At 38.4% G+C, this 20,211-nt stretch overlaps 1 protein-coding gene across 3 annotated transcripts in view; it reads right to left on the reverse strand.

Annotated features, from left to right (window-relative positions):
• The window catches only part of LOC127656810 (probable JmjC domain-containing histone demethylation protein 2C), a 93,639-nt gene that overhangs the window by 38,121 nt on the left and 35,307 nt on the right, over nucleotides 1-20,211 (reverse strand). For all 3 annotated transcript variants that reach the window (XM_052145285.1, XM_052145283.1, XM_052145286.1), the window contains exon 3: nucleotides 3,781-3,894. In XM_052145285.1, the coding sequence (XP_052001245.1) occupies nucleotides 3,781-3,894 (114 nt within the window). The remainder of the gene's footprint in view (nucleotides 1-3,780; nucleotides 3,895-20,211) is intronic.

Below are 20,211 nucleotides of genomic sequence, written 5' to 3' on the forward strand. Positions count from 1 at the left end.
TAACCCTTCTCAAACACACACACACACACACACACACACACACACACACACACACACACACACACACACACACACACACACACACAAACAAACTCACAATCACACACACACATACAATCTCACTCACACACACACAATCACACACACAAACACAATCACACACACACACACACACACAAACACACACACACACATACACACACACACGTTGGTCTACCTATCATTATGAGGACTTTCCATAGACATAATGACTTTTATACTGTACAAACTATAGATTATATCCTCTAAACCTAACACAACCCCTAAACCTAACCCTCACAGAAAACCTTCTGCATTTTTACTTTTTCAATAAAACATTGTTTAGTATGATTTATAAGCGATTTGAATTATGGGAACACTAGAAATGTCCTCATAAATCACATTTATAGCATAATACCCTTGTAATTACTAATTTGTAACTTACAAAATTGTCCTCGTAAATCACAAAAACACGCACACACAAACACACACAATAACACACACACACACACAGTCACACACACAATCACACACAATCACACACAAACACACACCAACAGCTGCGGTGTTCCCATTTCAGCTTAACAGTTCAACAGTGCTTAACCCTTCTCAAACACACACCCACACACACACACACACACACACACACACACACACACACACACACACACACACACACACACACACACACACACACAATGACACACAGTCACATACAAACACACACAATCACACACACACACACACAATCTCACACACACACTAGAGGATATATACTATATAAGCGAGGACCACCTTACAAATATAGCAAAACAAGTTTAGACACACATGCACACACACACACACACACACACACACACACACACACACACACACACACACACACACTTGCAAACATCCTCCACTGGCCCTTTTACATGTGCTAACTAAAAACACATCTCTGAGTCATCAAGGAACAAATAAATACACACGGTCCTCAGTTCATGCTCCATTTTTCCTGATAGATCTCTCTCTCTCACACTCACTTTCTCACAACCTTTATCTCTTTCTGTCTCTGTCTGTCTCTCTCTTTCACTCACAGGCTGCTCAGTAATTCACTCACGTCGCAGAGCTTAACACACCGAACTGTGGGTAATAGAGCAGTAGAGAGAAACAGTGTAGCAAGTAGAACAGAAGAGCAAAGTTGAGTATGAAAGAGAACAGAATACAGAACAATAAAGTGCTGAATAGAAAACAATAGAATAGAATGTGGAATCAGAAAAGAGTAGAACAGAATCTAGGATCAAAGTAGACAAGAATAGAATAAGATTGGATAGGATAGAATAGAACATAATAGAATGTAGGATAAGAGAAGAGTACAGTGGAACAGAACAGACGACATGAGTAGAATAGGAAGTAGAGTCAGAGTAGATCATAATAGTATAGAATAGAATAGATTGTGGAATCAGAAAAGTGTAGAAAAGAATCTAGGATCAAAGTAGACAAGAATAGAATAAGATTGGATAGGATAGAATAGAACATAATAGAATGTAGGATAAGAGAAGAGTACAGTGGAACAGAACAGACGACATGAGTAGAATAGGAAGTAGAGTCAGAGTAGATCATAATAGTATAGAATAGAATAGATTGTGGAATCAGAAAAGTGTAGAAAAGAATCTAGGATCAGAGTAGATCAGAATAGAAAATAATAGAATGTGGGGTAAGAGAAGAGTAGAACTGAACAGAATAGAAGACAAGAGTAGAACAGAAATTGGAATCAGAGTATATCAGAATAGAATAGTATAGAATGTGGAATCAGAAATGAGTAGAACAGAATTTGGGATTATAGTAGTTGAGTGGGAACATGTTTTGTAGGCTGTTCTTCACAGAGTGTACAGGACTGCAGCATTCAGAACACACCAGTGTCATGTGCCAGTGCTTTATCCAGACACTCACTGTCTTTAATGCTTTCCCTCCCTCTGCCTTGTTTATTTTCTCACAGACTTACAGTTCCAACCCTCCACAGACATTCAGACAGTCATTACTTCACAGCTCACAGTAAATGTAAAAAGTTTTACGCTTCAGCCCTGTGTGTCACAGTGCCTTCCACTGCACTAAATTACATGATTGCTCCAGATGATTATGATAAACAAACAGCCCGCAGGAGTATGTAAAGAGCCTGTTGCGCGTGTCTACAGCTAATTACCCACCCCTTTGCAAACACTTACTCATATCTGACTAAATCCACTCTGAGCATACTCGTAAAACACATTCTACACCCAATAAACATTATACTCACTACAGAGCATCCTCAACCCCTTCAACACACTACACAACTATCAAATACACTCAACTGAACCCACTTTCTAATACATAATACAATGCAGTGCATTAAAGATATGCATTTAATCAGTTTCACGTTTTCCCTGGAAATCAAACCCATGACCTTGGTGTTGCGAGCATCATGCTCTACCAGTTGAGCTACAGGAACCAATAACCTATACATAACACACAAAATATGCATTACATATACTTCACAGAAAACAAGGAGAATATGTACTTAACATTTCCTCGAACATTATTCTACTGCACATAAAGTTCACTATTCTAATAATACTCTACAGAGTGTTTCCTACAGAATATCCTCAGCAGCTTGTCAGATGATAAGTCTCCCATATTCATTTCAATACAACCAACTGCAGTTTTTCTAGTTACAGAAATCCATATTCCTATGTTTACATCATAATGTTGACATCCTTATGATGACAAAAACAACAACACCTTGAGCAAGAGAGAGAGAGAGAGAGAGAGAGAGATTGAGCATGGATTTTAATTAAGTATGTTGCATGCATGGTAAATAAAATTCACCACTCTATTATTAGCCTAAAGAAATAAGAGAGAACAGTATGCAGCATTCCATATGTTTAGCCAGCATTACGTTATTGATTTTAAAGGAAAAGTTCACCCAGAAATTTGAATTCTCTCATCATTTACTCACCCTTATTTCATCTGAAACCCGCATGACTTTCTTCTTTGGAACACAAATGGCATGAACATGATTTGAAGCTTTGTGCATGTACACACACTGTATCAGAGCGTCAAGCGTGAAGAGTTTAATTGAGCTTGAAATCATGATTGCGCCTAAGACACTGCTTGATGTTGAGATTTATAGTGAGAAGAATGTCTAAGGAGTTATATTTTGGTCTGTTCTCACCCAAAACTGATCTTATCGCTTCAGGTGTCATTGATTAAACCTCATGAGTCATATGGATTACCCTAAAGCTGGCTTTATGTCCTTTTTGGAGCTTGAAAGTGTTGGACCCCATTGACTTGCATATTCACATCATATCTCCCATCAAAACATAATTGTGTTCTGCAGAAGAAAGACAGTCATGCAAGTTTGAGATGGCATAGGGGTGATTTAAGGATGAGAGAATGATCAAATCCAACAGTCCACATTCTCATCTGATTTATTGCTCAAAACAACTATTTTCCAAACTGCAAAAGATCAATGAAAATATATAAAGGGAAGATAACAGCCTTTACATTGAAGTTGATCAGCTCCCAGAATGCTACTAACCCAAAGAAACATAAATCTGACAATGATCTGAAATGGAGATTTGAAACTTTTTCCTTTCCTAAACTTTAAACCTTCTACATGCAGTGGCTTGTAGTTTAATCTCACTGTAATATAATAGACATCAATCATACACCATTACACATATACACAAATAAAACACCCACACAGACAGGAATTAGCGTAATAATCCATTGTGCACAGACCTCGAACGGCTGGAGCTCCTCTTTTTCCATGTAAAACTCCAGCTGTCTGTCAGAGATGAACTCCACCACTGACACGCCTCCCACGCATGACAGACCAATCAGAGGCTGGAATCTCTGTAAGACAAATATCATAACCAATCAGTTCACCAGCTTACGAAAGGTTTACAAAATCTATCAGTGACAAAGTTACCACAAAGGCAAAAGAGAAAGCAAACAATGGTTGTTTTTAATTAGTAATTGTGCATCAAAAATGCAAACGTTAATTCATTTTTGTTTATGTTTCGCTGACCGATATGACACTGGTTTTGGACTTAAATACAGACTCTAATAGTCATTAGTTACTAATGACTCATTAGTTACTCATTAGTTACTAATGACTAGGGCTGAGAATCGTTAGGAATAGAACATTTCTGGTTCCGGTTTCTCAAACTATTCTGATAACGATTCCTCTTAACGATACTTTCGATACTTTTGAGGAAGAATTATTTGGAAATAAGCAATGCAATTATTATTGCATTACTGCCCTCAGCATCCTGTTCCCAAATGATGGGTTCATTTCAGATTTCTACAGAGCAGAAATAACAAAAAATATAAAAAATGGTGTAAAAGGTGTGTTTAGCATCCTTTTAAGAGTCATACATGCAATCCAATAATTGATCTTATCTATATATTAAATACAAAATCTAAATCTACAATAAATGTGATAACATAATTAATTCATTAATTTATTATTTTATAAAATTCCGCTGATTACATGAAAACTCATGAGTATCTTTAACTACACATTGTCATATAAACAAGCAGTCAGTAACTGCACTGCCTAATAGAAGGCTCAGGTCTAATGTACAAAAATAAATAAACACAGTAACAGTTCTAGAGACAGTTTAGACCAGAGGTTTTCTACTGGTTTTGCTTTGGAACCCAGATTTTAAATTGGACATCAAGTGGCAACCCAACATAGTAAATAATGTAACCTGTATTGCATTTTCTTTTATCATGCATAGACTTGTTAACGGTTTTCAAGTATAAGGGCATATTTTAAGTGAAATTATGGTTGTTGTTTATTTCAACAACAAAAGATACAGGAAGATTTCTCTCCCTCCTTTTAAAAGTTAATGAGCCTTTTTATTAATATGAGCCTATTATTTTGATTATACCGTTTTTTCCTCATACCAAACATGAAATATTCTACACAGGAGGAACCCTTTGTCCATAATCTGTCCATGAGTCTTAATTTTAAATGAAACTATTAACTTTTCAAAATACAGTTACTACTGTAAATTCACGATACATTTTATGAAGAGTGATGTTTTTTGACGCATACCACACTGTTGCTCCTTTTCTCAGTGCTGTTTAGTGTGTCAAGGCTGTCTAGCAGTTTGCGAGGTTTGGCTTCCTTCGTAGCACTTTAAACTACAAAATTCTAACTAGAATTCAAATGGGTTGCATCAGATTTGTGGTCAGCACCGTGATATCAGGGATAGCCCGGTTGAAGAGCAAGCGCTCCAGAGATACAGTATTAGAGCAGAACAGATGATTGACGTGGATGATTCTGTCATGGCTCGCAACACCAGGCTTCAATTGCACTGTAAAAATATTGCATTGCAGATGAAAAGCATATTTAGAGCATATAAAGCGCAGAACGCAAGATTGCTGTGAACTGTAAACAAGACTGTGAACTTAATGTCTTTAATGATCTACAGTCCAACAATCCCACAAAGCATTGCAGATGACTTAACCAAATTAAAAACAACAATTTAAAGTTGATTATATGTACAGAATCAATATATTTTAAGTATATTGCAATGACTGAAATGACTGGAGTCTCAGGTGTGCATACAACATTTTAAACACCATTTGTTAAAAGTACTATTTATTACTTTATGTATACTGAAGCAAAATCCATTAACATGCCTTTAAATTCAGGGTGCGAGTACACTTTAAAGCAAGTCTGAGTTGTGCTGTAGTGTTACACATATGTATAATGCATGTGCCGCATTCAAAGACACATAAATGCATTTTACGGGTGCTTCGAAGGCTGCAGCCAAGTTAGCGTGCGTCCTTCCTAACCAGTCCTTCTGAGGCCTTTGGCAAGGCTCCTCTTCAGCATTCAGTGCTAGAATGAGATGGTCTAGTAAATGCACATGTGCAAGGGATTGTGGGTGACTGAAGGCCGCTTGATGCATCCTCCAAAATATGGCAAATGAAGACTGCGAAACGACCCTAACTTCCAAGGGCCCTTACAATTCAGATGGTGCTTGATTACGTGGCAGCCAAGATCTCCAGCCTAACTAGGCTGCAGCCTTACGATTGAGAGGCACCTCACAGCACTACGCATTGCAGGATTGTCCATTGTATGTATGTACACTCACAAGCACTTTATTAGGAACACAATGCTAATACGTCGTATGGCCTCCCTTTGCTCTTAAAACACCCTGAATTCTTCATGGCATGGATTCCACAACATGTTGGAAACATTACTTTGACAATCTGGTCTATGTTGACATGTCTTCATATAACGCAATTTCTGCAGATTTGTCAGCTATGCATTCATGCTGCGAATCTCCCATTCTACCACATCCTAGAGGTGTTCTATTGGATGCAGATCCAGTGACTGGGAAGGCCATTGAAGAACAGTGAACTCACTGTCATGTTCATGAAACCAGTTTGAGATAACTTTTGCTTTGTGACATGGTGCATTATCATGCTGGAAGTAGCCATGAAAAGATGGGTAAATTGTGGCCATAAAGGGATGCACATGGTCAGCAACAATACTCAAACAGGCTGTGATTTTCAAGCAAAGATTGATTGGTATTAACGGACCCAAAGTGCACCAAGAATACATTCTCCACAGCATTACACCACCGCCACCAGCCTGGAATGTTGAAAGAAGGCAAGCTGGGTCCATGGATTCATCTTGTTTTACCACATTCTGACCCTACCATCTGTGTGCCTTAGCATAAATCAAGATTCATCAGACCAGGCTAAGTTTTTCCAGTCTTCAACTGTCCAGTTTGGTTAGCCTGTGCCCACTGCAGCCCCAGCTTTCGGTTCCTTGCTGACAGAAGTGGAACCTGTCATAGTCTTCTGCTGTTGTAGCCCATCGGCCTCGATGTTCGATGTGTTGTGCATGCTGAGATTTTGCTATTTTGCTCACAACAACAGTGCAGAATGGTTACCTGAGTTACCGTAGCCTTTCTGTCAGCTCAAACCAGTCTGACCATTTTCTGTTGACCTCTCATCAACAAGTAATTTCCATCCACAGAACTGCCACTCACTGGATGTTTTTGGCACCATTCTGAATAAACCCTAGACATTGTTGTGCCTGAAAATCCCAGGAGATCAGCAGTTACAGAAATACTCAAACCAGCCTGTCTGGCACCAACTATCATGCCATGGTCAAAATCACTGAGATACAATTTTTTAACCATTCTGATGGTTGATGTGAAAATTAACTGAAGCTCCTGACCCGTATCTGCATGATTTTATGCATTGCACTGCTGCCACAAGATTGGCTGATTAGATAAGCGCATGAATAAGCAGCCGTACAGGTGTTCCTAATAAAGTGCTCAGTGAGTATATCTGTACAGTCTCATGAGATCTTGTTCATTCAATCTATCATTGATCAAGTCCCATTCTCAATGCATAGTTTCTATTTATATGAATACTAGACCTGTATGAATACTACTACACACTCAAACTTTCCATGTCTGTCGATGTGCATTATGCAACACAACAGTTTTTATCTCTGCAAGCTATTTAGAAGTGAAACCTTATCTAAATGAGGCCACAGTGTTTTGGGATGTGTATCTATGTATGTGTGCGTGGGCATACTGCATGTGATGACTTGTGAGGAGCCGAACTTTAATCAAATCACAAGTATTGTGTGCTACTCTTACTATGTGTGTGTGTATGTGTGCGTCTCCATAAACCATGAGCTGGAGGGTAAGGGGACAAACAGAACGCATGCAAGCTATTTTTAGACACTCCTCTGTGTGCACTCTCATATACTCTCTGTTGCGCTTTCTCTCCCTCTCTCTCTCTCTCTCGCTCTCTCATACTTACACACAAAAATGTAATACACACCGCACAAGGTCGCACACATTTAATACTGCACTGTGGTTTTGACACTCAGTTCTGTCAGCAAGGAAGACAAAGGACAAACAGCCAGGACACATATATTCTTCTGAAAAAACAGCATATCCACTAAACTACAACAAAATCTGTGCAGAATTAACACATTTCATTTACACATACACATTAAAGTGCCACGAAACCCCCTGTTTCAGTTTTGTTTTGTAAGTTTACAATAATTCACACACAGGTCATTTTATATCTGTGAATATCGGTATATGCACATATAAATGATGAGCTGATAAAAATTAAGGCTGTCAATTGATTAAAACTCTAATCGAATTAATTACATGATATGCAGATTAATTAATCAAATTAATGGCAATTAAGTGCATATATAAATATTTGCAAAAAGGGCCCCCAAATGAAAATTATACAATATATATTGATTAAATTATTCGATTTGAATCAAATAAATTAAAAATAATATGTATTATACATATAATAATTATGTTTATTAAATTATATTAAACCATTGTGGCATTTTTTCCCATATTATTGAACATAAGCCTATCATTGGCCTACAGTCCACAGCAACCCATTTTGCAACTGAATTCGTCAATCAGTCAGAGATAGATTTATTATAAGTGCTTTTCTCTGTACAGATGTAGATGCGACAGACGGACACTTTTGGAGCTCCTCACTTTGGTTGTGTCGTATCAAAAACAGCATTATGAGGTCACCTTGTCAGGTTACACGTAGTTTGAAACTTAGGAAAATGCGTCTCGAGATTCCTGCATTTAGAATTGCGGTCAGTCTGGCTATTTTTGAAGCTTGAATTGCTCCTATGATTCAAGCTAGAATTTGCTACGATGGTAGGAATACTCCTTATTATGCTCCGGGCACATGATTAATTTTTTTTTTTTTAAATGTTACTCTATTAAAAAATATCCACACTTTTACATTTTAAATAACATTTAAGTCTGTTATTATGAGATGTTGATTCACTTATGTGAACTGCTGTGATCAATTAACACACTTAACGTGTGATGTCAATTTACACTGTTGCATTAAACTACACAAAAGCATTTCAAATGTTTTAGTTATTAATGAAGAGCATATTGTCCTGTTTGCTTTGCAGTGAAAAACAAGCAACTCTCTTGTACTTTTGGATCATTCACACCTCTGGCTGAGAAAAAGCCTGTCTCATCAAGAGAAGCCAATGACGTGTATGTTCTTAAATCTAGTGCAAATCAAAAACTTAAATGTCACATCCACCTGACATTTTTTCAACATTAAAACAGGATGAAAATAGGCCAAAAAAAAGCCACAGATTAACCGCTTTCCCCTTGAAATTAAAATTAATGTTTGCTATCATTGTATTACATCATTTGCAACATGCACAATTCTGTTAATATCTATAAAAATGTTTTAGTGTTTTAAGGCCCTTTACACTGCCCTAACCTAACCCTAACCTAACCATAACAATACCTAACCCTACATTTTGCAACTATATTTAAGGAACTGTTTACATTTTTTATTTTCCTAAATAGAAAATTCTGACATCATTCACTCTCATGTCAGTTCCAAAATAATTTCTTCTGTGAGACACAACAGGAGATATTTTGAAGAATGACAAGGACAATGACCTTGTGTGAAGAACAGACTGAAATGTTAGCTGAAATACAGCTAACATAAAGCTACTGTACCTCTTAAACATATTTTTCACATCTGCATATTTAAACATGGCAAATTGTGATCGTTAATGAGACATGAAAACAAATGGCACTTAAGTGTCGCTGATGTCAAACCTGGTGCTACACATCTTGAATATGTGTAAACATGTATATGAATTGAGAACAACAACAGAGGGCAACATTTCAGACCCATTTGTGACCGAGCTTTAACTTAATGTCTGATGTCTTGAGATGTTGCTTTAATATATCCACATAATTTTCCTTCCTTATGATGTCATCTATTTTGTTAATTGCACCAGTCCCTCCTGCAGCAAAGCACCATCACAGCATGATGCTGCCGCCCCCATGCTTCACGGTTGGGATGGTGCTCTTCAGCTTGCAAGCCTCACCCTTTCTTCTCTAAAAATAACTATGGTAATGATGGCCAAATTGTTACATTTTTGTTTCATAAGATCAGAGAAAATTTCTCCAAAAAGGAAGATCTTTGTCCCCATGTGTACTTGCAATCTGTAGTCTGGCTTTTTTATGCTGGTTTTGGAGCAGTGGCTTCTTCCTTGCTGAGCAGCCTTTCAGGTTATGTCGATATAGGTCTCGTTTTACTGTGGATTTAGATACTTGTCTACCTGTTTCCTCCAGCATCTTCACAAGGTTCTTTGCTGTTGTTCTAGGATAGATTCACACTTTTCATACCAAACTACGTTCATCTCTTGGAGACAGAATGCGTCTCCTTCCTGAGCGGTATGATGGCTGCGTTGTCTCGTGGTCTTTACACTTGCATATATTGTTGTACAGATGAACGTGGTACCTTCTGGCATTTGGAAATTGCTCTCAAGGATGAACCAGACTTATGGAGGTCCATAATTTGTTTTCTGAGCTCTTGGCTGATTTCTTTCCCATGATGTTAAGCAAAGAAGCACTGAGGTTGAATGTAGGCTTTAAAATACATTCACAGGTACACCTCCAATCAAGCTAATTGACTAATTGTCTAAAGGCTTGACATAATTTTCTGGAATTTTCCAAGTTGCTTAAAGGCACAGTTAACTTGGTGTATGTAAACTTCTGAACCAGTGGAATTGTGATATAGTCAATTAAAAGTTAAACAATCTGTCTGTTAACAACTGTTGGAAAAATTGCACAAAGTAGATGTTCTAAACAACTTGACAAAACAATAGTTTGCTAATATTAAATCTGTGGAGTGGTTAAACATTTTTTTTAATGACTTCAACTTAAGTGTACACTGGTGGCCAAATGTTTGGAATAATGTACAGATTTTGCTCTTATGGAAAGAAATTGGTACTTTTATTCACCAAAGTGGCATTCAACTGATCATAATGTATAGTCAGGACATTAATAACATGAAAAATTACTATTACAATTGAAAACAAATTTCAGAAGTTCTTAAACTACTTCAACGAGTTCTCATCATAAAATCCTCTACATGCAGCAATGACAGCTTTGCAGATCCTTGACATTCTAGCTGTCAGTTTGTCCAGATACTCAGCTGACATTTCACCCCACACTTCCTGATGTGACTGTCTTCTCACGCACCTTACAGTCTAGCTGATCCCACAAAAGCTCAATGGAGTGAAGATCCAGAACACTCTTTTCCAAATATCTGTTGTCCAATGTCTGTGTTTCTTTGTCCACGCTAACATTTTCTTTTTTGTTTTTCTGTTTCAAAAGTGTCTTTTTCTTTGCGTTTCTTCTCATAAGATCTCCTGAGTCTTCTCTTTACTGTTGTACATGAAACTGTTGTTTAGCGGGTAGAATTCAATGAAGCTGTCAGCTGAGGACATGTGAGGCGTCTATTTCTCAAACTAGAGACTCTGATGTACTTATCCTCTTGTTTAGTTGTACATCTGGCCTTCCACATCTCTTCCTGTCCTTGTTAGAGTCAGTTGTCCTTTGTCTTTGAAGACTGTAGTGTACACCTGTGTATGAAATCTTCAGTTTTTTGTCAGTTTCAAGCATTGTATAGCCTTCATTCCTCAAAACAATGATTGACTGATGATTTACTAGAGGAAGCCGCTTCTTTTTGCCATTTTTGTTCCATTGAAGAAAGAAAATAATTTGGAAGCATGAAGGTGAGTAAATGATAACAAAAGTTTAATTTGTCGGTGAACTATCCCTTAAATAAACAAACCCAAATAAAATATTATGCATAACTGAATTAAAGGTGAATATGAATGGATTTTCACATGTTTATCCAAGAAAGTACTGGTGTCTGGAGTGTGATGGCACAGGCTGCAGCTAGCCATAAAATGAAGTCCAATCTCTGTCTAATCATAAAATCAAAAAAAGACTGATCCACCTTCAGTCCACACACACACACACACACACACACACACACACACACACACACACACACACACACACACACACACACACACACACACACACATTGTTTTTCCATGTTTTATGGGGACTTTCCATAGACATAATGGTTTTTATACTGTACAAACTTTATATTCTATCCCCTAAACCTAACCCTACCCCTAAACCTAACCCTCACAGAAAACTTTCTGCATTTTTACATTAAAAAAACATAATTTAGTATGATTTATAAGCTGTTTTCCTCATGGGGACCGACAAAATGTCCCCACAAGGTCACAAATTTCGGGTTTTACTATCCTTATGGGGACATTTGGTCCCCACAAACTGATAAATACACGCTCACACACACACACACACACACACACACACACACACACACACACACACACACACACACACACACACACACTCACACTCACACCTGTTTAATAACTCTTAAAACACACACATCACAATCCACAAGCCTCTTTTACAACATTCATACACAAACACACACATGCACACACACACGCACGCACGCACGCACGCACGCACGCACGCACGCTCTGTATTCCCCTCTCCTTCTGTCCTTTTATTTCTCTCTCTCTCTGTGTCTCACTCTCTCGAATACAATCTAGGTCACACACCTGCTGAAGCACGGCCATACACGCTCTCTCTTGGCAAAGCACACAGTGTTGCCATGGTTTTACTGTCTATGTGTGTGTGTGTGTGTAACATTAAGACTTCATTAAGCCTTTAAAGCTGCTTGAGTCCATCCCTACACATGCTTTGAAGGACACAGAGTGTTTTGTGTGTGTGGGGGGGGGGTGCATGAGTGACTATATTCACATCTGAGACTGTGTTTATATTTTGTGTGAAGGAGGAAGAGAGAGTTGTCCATGTATATTTATGTAATTACAAATGTCTGCTCAGCACAGTCACATTTAATGTAGGAATAATTCTTAATAAAACAGGTCAGCGTGCACACACACTTTCTTACACATACACAAACAGAGGGACAATCAAACACAAGCCGGATTGACTGCTGTTTGAAAAAGCACAGATAAAGGAGAGACAGTGAAGAAGGTAAAATATAGATCAATTTACACCCACATGACAGAAAGAGAGAGAGAGAGAGAGAGAGAGAGAGAAATGCATGGGGAATAACAGCCGTGTTGATCCTTGGGCTATGACATACTGACTCGTGTTTCACCACAGTAGCTGCTCTTTAACCCATGACGTATCAAAAAGCACTTCTTAATTCTAGTGTACAACTGTATTGCTCAACAAACAGGTAAAATAAAATGAGAGCTATTTTAATTGTTTAACCTTGTTAGCAATAAAATTACACTAAACCGAGAGCAAATTGAGACGGGGGGGATTTACACAATAAACTCATAACACTAAAATGTCCAAAATTTTACAACAAACTCACCTAAATCTCACAATGGTCAACATTTCTTTGTATATAAAGGGCTTTTCTAGGCCTAAAAGGCCTATTCTAACCATATAAAATGAGGTGTAATTCTTTTATGTTAGAATTTAAAAGAGATGACAGCATTTCTCCAGATTTGGAATGAGGAGTTTGAAAACATGGCATACTCCATGTCAGTTTAATAAAATAATGTAAAATAAACATTTCACAATGAAAATTAGTCAGATATATGATTCAGACACTAAAAGTTGTTAATGTAAAATTATTATTGTATCATTAATGTTTCATTTAACATCAAGGCTATTTATCCAGATATTATTTTTGTTAATATTATTATTAACTACTGTAAAGGGATTCAATGGAAAGAAGGAGGCGAGAACCGGCTTTTCAATATAAATAATAGTTTAATGATAAACTTAAAAGAAGACACAAACACACACATGACGGACATGTCCTAAAACAATCTCTCTCTCCCGCACGATCGACCTTTAACCCTCACGGAGGAATAATTAGCCTAATACGGGACCGGGTGTGTAGGATCATGACCCGGCCCCACCCTCCGCCCTGCCACATTCCTCCCTCATTCTCTCAGGCTGGGGACCCCCGGCTTGACGTACCCCCTCATTCCCTGGGGGAGGGCGTGCTTTACGTCTAGTCTGCCGGCAGGTCATCCCCATCTACCTGGACGAGGGAGGGGACAAGGTGAGATAAACAGAAATAATTAAAATGGGGGGGGTTACTTCCTGTAACAGTGTAGTACCCCCCCCAAAAAACTGTAAAATTTAAAAAAGGGAAAAGGCCAATGCAGAGCGACAGTGAGAGAGAGAGAGGAGAGAGAGGTGGATGGAACACTAGAGATGTAACAGGTGTTTAAGTGTCTCTCATCACCATACAGCTGGTACACAAAACATTTTTGGTATTTCTGCCTTTCTTGTCAAATATGCTACATTATGACTAATGATGGAATGCCAAGATATGAAAGGTGTCATTTGAAAGGTGTCAATGCTTGCATGTCGAATTAACAGATGTTACGAAGTTTATACATCTGTAACATCTTAAGTTCAGTAACTTTCCAACAAAGCGCTTCCTCAATGCGCACGCTCACACTAAACTCAAACTAAGATGACAGATGAATTGAATGCTCTCACGACTTTTAAATAAACAACAACAACAACAACACACACACACACACACACACACACACACACACACACACACACACACACTAGGTTTATGGGGCAGTACTTTGCATAAGTGTTTACAAAACCAATCCTGCATAGATACTGGGAGCCTATTTGTTAAATTCTTCAATCTTTACAGTGTTTGTAGAAGTTGAAATATTTTATAATGCATAACTGCCCCTTTAAATATTTATATATTTACACATTTATTACACTTACTACATTACTAAATTTGGTTACGTATTTGTTTACATGCATCATTTCTATGATTTAGTATTGACAGAGTTTACATTGACATGTATAACAAGCACTAAAATGGTGACTCAACATAAATTACTGTACTGAAATACTCATTAAAAAATACATCTTGAGTCTTTGATGTAGTATTCTAGAAATCACTTTATTTTCTGTATAGTCACACAGTACAAACAGTACAGATGCAATGAAAACTTAAAGCGTGTCTCTTGATGAAGATACACACACACACACACACACACACACACACACACACACACACACACACACACACACACACACACACATACAGTTGAAGTCAGAAGTTTACATACACCTTAGTCAAATACATTTAAACTCAAAAACACAATTCGTGACATTAAATCATAGAAAATATTCCCTGTCTTAGGTCAGTTAGGATCACTATTTTAAGAATCTGAAATGTCAGAATAATAGTAGAGAGGATGATTTATTTCAGCTTTTATTTCTTTCATCACATTCTCAGTGGGTAAGAGGTTTACATACACTTTGTTAGTATTTGGCAGCATTGTCTTTAAATTGTTTAACTTGGGTCAAATGTTTTGGGTAGCCTTCCACAAGCTTCTCACAATAAGTTGCTGGAATTTTGTCCCATTCCTCCAGACAGAACTGGTGTAACTGAGTCAGGTTTGTAGGCATATATGCTCACATGCTTTTTCAGTTCTGCACACAAACTTTCAATCAGACTGAGGTCAAGGCTTTGTGATGGCCACTCCAATAACTTGACTTTGTTGACCTTAAGCCATTTTGCCACAGCTTCTTTCTCAGTGCTTTCTACATCATAGGTTTTTCCAATCACCAATCACAGGCTGCAGCACCTCCCACAGTCCCTATATGCCCCCACAGTACCTACTCCAGAGTAGGAGCTAAAAATCCCCCAAAAACGGCTCTGAGGAACTGTAGTTTCTTAGGTGCGAAAGCAAAAAGTACTAGTCCCAGGGGAAAAAACCTTATACAGGTTTAGTACTGCCAGTGGGAAAGGGTCTCATGAAGTGAAAAGATCTCTCTGCTAAAGTTCTTCTTCGTTACTACACAACTCTGAATATTTACTAGCCAGTGGCTAAAAAGAGAAATTTTTAAGTTGCAAAATTTGGTTGCATATGTGAGTGATTTGGGTTGAGGGTAGGGATGTAACAGTGTCACAGTTTCACGATATACCACGGTTTAAAAAAGAGATGGTTATCAAACTGTTGACATATATAATTTATAGTATTGCATTCACATTATTTCAATTTTTCCCTTTTAAAATCCAATTAATTAAATGAATGTTTCCATTATAAATATCAGTTAAATTAAGAGAGAATCGGCTTCATTTACACAGCATCATATAAACTTGATCAAATAAATCACTAACTTGCAACATCCTCCTGCTTCACTCAACCGTCACTTCATTTTAAAAGCCACAGGCGTGAACTGCATAGCCATTCAAATGCACGCATAGCAAAGCACAAAGCATAGAGATCTGTATTTCCTGAGGTAATTTAATCTTTATAAAGAAGCACTTCTGCCTTTCCAGCAGATGAATGAAAGTCGGGACTCGGGCGGCTGCTCCCGGGTCCTAGTGCCTGCCGAATTTAATCTCGGTCAGTGCACCTCATTCACCTTATTCAGCCCTGTCCCTTTTCCACGCTCCGCTCTTTGAATTTTGTCATCTAACTTCCTGTTTGTATTTGAAAATGGATTACGTGTGGGAGCACAAATTTTTTTTTTACCAAGACTTGATGGTGTGAGTCTACAACACCCCTTTACCTGGTGAAAATGCTTGTGAGCTGTTTTTTCTGTCACGGTAAATTATTTTTACCAACACCCGCGGAGGTAAATTGGACCTGGCAGATCACATTCGGACAGCTCGATTATGGCAAAAACACTTTTTAACAGTGAATTTGCTTGAACATGAAATGTAAACTGCACTGGGTAGGGGAGGAGAAATGTCATATTATAATTATATTATGTTATGTATGGTAGTCAAATAAAGGATAGCCTCCATCGCCATCATTTACAGCAGGGGTGCTCACACTTCTATGGAATGAGATCTACTTTTTTATCTTGTCATTGCGGTAAGATTTAACATGTACAATAAAGGCTATACATTATCACTATACCAACATTTTAGTAGTCTGTAGTGAAATTTGACAATTCTCAATACAAGCTTCAAAACCACAACAAATAATAACAGAGACTAATATTTTAATTATGGAAGAATGGTTCCCCGTCTGTCGCTCACTTCGACGTTGCTTCGAGTGAAGCGAAACTAGGGGATTTCTTTGAAGGCCTCGGTTACCTCTGAACTTGAGAAAAGGCCAATGAGAAATTTTCAGACAGAATTTGCATGTCCCTCCCTCGGACATATGGGTATAAAAGGAGGGAATCATGTGTCTGTCCATTCAGATTTCTTCTTCTAAACCGAGCGGTTGAGCGATCAGCGAGCTGATGCGTGTGATAGCGTTAAGATGGCCCCAGCCACTTTAAATCTATGTGAGAAACAGAGAGAGAAAATGCATTGCTGGTGCGGCCTGCTCCCATGCTTGGCGTGTCGCTTTGTTCCCCCCTACGGGGTGCGGGGAACCTAAAAAGTTACGCCAATTTTATGGGCCGTTGGGGAAGGGTATGTGCAGTCTGATGCAGCCTGACGCTTTGGCATGCAACTGCCTGCCCGCACCTGCATCAGCAGCGCACATACATGGTTAATGTCGAAGTGAGCGACAGATAGGGAACGTCTAGGTTACTGTTGTAACCTCCGTTCCCTGATGGAGGGAACAAGACGTTGTGTTCCCCTGGCCACGACGCTGAACCAAGCCACTGCTATGGCCGAACCTTACTCTCGGCTCCTCAGTGCAAAACCTGAATGGACAGATGCATGATTCCCTCCTTTTATACCCGTATGTCCGGGGGAGGGACATATAAATTCTGTCTGCCAATTTCTCATTGGACTTTTCTCAAGTTCAGAGGTAACCGAAGCCTTCAAAGTAGTCCCCTAGTGTCGCTTCACTCGAATGTTAACTTTCTCTTAATAGAGCTGCATATCGATGATTTTCTTAATGATAAGATACACACAGTGAACGTTGACACCTATTATGATTTACTACGTTGTGAAGAATCACGTTCTAATTTAGCTGCAGCAAACGTATGCGACTGATGAGCGTCCCCATGCCAGAGTGTGCATCAGCCGGGACAAGATTCAATATTTTCCAGAGAAATGTCAGTTTTCAAGATCAAAGACAACATTTTCAAGATGGCCGCACGCTAGTTTCTCAGGCACATAAGGTGAATACAAAGATGCAACTTATCAGTGTTTTTTTTTCAATGATCAACGCGATTTTGACCAGGTGCGAGTTATATTCAGGTGTGATTTTATTTCCAGGAAATACAGTATATCATAAATAAATATTGGCACCTTGATACCATAACACTGCAGTATTTTTTGTTAAGGTTATCATACCGTGAACATTTCATACTGTTACATCCCTAGTTGGGGGGTACAGTTTATAAATTATGCATTCCGCTTCACTGCATTACAGCCTGTACAGACGAAAACAACTCGATTCACAACACACATTTGGAGCCCATCCGTGGACATTTCAACCAGAAAACGGATCTCAAACGTGCCCATTTGCCTAACAACACTTTCTTCTTTGGCCACAGTGGGCAGCGTTTCACATTTCGGTAAGCACAGACCAATTTTAGTTAAAAAAAAAGTCAGCCCACTGATTTTTATTTCACTGTGAGATCAGTCTGCCTTTCCAGTGCTGCTATTAATTGTATGAAAAACAAATTTCTCTGGCAATGATTCACAGCACATTTGTGAAAGTATGTATCTGTTTCAGAATTAGCTTTAACAAGGCTTTTAATAATGCTTATTGTGACAACACAAGTTTCAACCATTACTTAAAAACAAGTAAAACACAGATCAGCAAGTACCAAAAACATGTTCAGGGAATTGTCTTAAATTCTGGGACTTCAGCGTGCTATAAATGCTGAACACTTTTTCTGTTTAATGACAAATGCTTACAAACTCATCCACATACACACAGAGAAAACCTGACATTAAATAAAGCTGAGCTCTCAAGAGATCTGACAGTACACAAAGTAAAGCAAAGGATGGTCTTTCTCTATAGCTTTTCTTTCTCCATCTCTTTGTGTGTGTGTGTGTGTCAGAACCCTCTTTGTTTTGACTCACCAAGTGGCTGACACACAGCCAGCAGCCAGACATTGCCTCAGTGTATGTTTCAGCCTGTCTGTGTGTGTGAATTATTAGTTATTGTTATTTTTTTAAATGTATAAATGGCAAAAGTTTTCTATGAGGTTTAGGGGTAGGTTTAGGGTTAGGGGATAAATATACAGTTTTTACAGTATAAAATCTTTATGTCCATGGAGACTCCTCGTAATGATAAGAGCACCAACATGAATGTGTGGGGTGTGTGTGTGTGTGTGTGTGTGTGTGTGTGTGTGTGTGTGCGGGGGTGGGGGGCATTCTGTGGAAGTGCATTCACTATTACTCACTCAGCTGGACATAAATTTACCCATGACATACACACACACACACACACACACACACACACACATAAAATATCTTACACTTTTTCCTTGTGTGTTTCTCTGTTACTCTCTCTCTCACTCTCTCTCTCTATTACACACACACACACACACACACACACACACACACAAACACACAGTAAAGCAGACTTTAATTATGTATACATGAAAACAAATCTGCCAATGTAAACATACATCATACACAACCTTTGCTTTGCTGTACACACAAGCAAAACCAACACACACACACACACACACACACACACACACACACACACACACACACACACACACACACACACACACACACACAGTTGTGTTTCCATGTTTTATGGGGACTTTCCATAGACATAATGGTTTTTATACTGTACAAACTTTATATTCTATCCCCTAAACCTAACCCTCACAGAAAACTTTCTGCATTTTTACATTTTCAAAAAACATAATTTAGTATGATTTATAAGCTGTTTTCCTCATGGGGACCAACAAAATGTCCCCACAAGGTCAAACATTTCGGGTTTTACTATCCTTATGGGGACATTTGTTCCCCACAAAGTGATAAATACACGCTCACACACACACACACACACACACACACACACACACACACACACACACACACACACACACACACACACACACACCCACATACACACCAGTCCTGTGATGTTCACACAAAAAAAAATTTGCCAGCCATAAACAGAACATTGAATTTAAAATTTTGCCACACAAACACACACAGAGCCTGGCTCTCTACTCTTGATATAGGTCAAATTTGTCTCTCTAGACAGTGGATAAACACACACAAGCACACACACATGAATTGCTTACTACCTCCACAAGTAAAGCACCAAATCACAGGCTTAACTGATGTTGCTAATGGCAACTAGAACAGGCATCCATAGTGTGGATGATTGGGAGACAA

The sequence above is a fragment of the Xyrauchen texanus genome, chromosome 16 (assembly GCF_025860055.1).
Source record: "Xyrauchen texanus isolate HMW12.3.18 chromosome 16, RBS_HiC_50CHRs, whole genome shotgun sequence".
NCBI lineage: Eukaryota > Metazoa > Chordata > Actinopteri > Cypriniformes > Catostomidae > Xyrauchen > Xyrauchen texanus.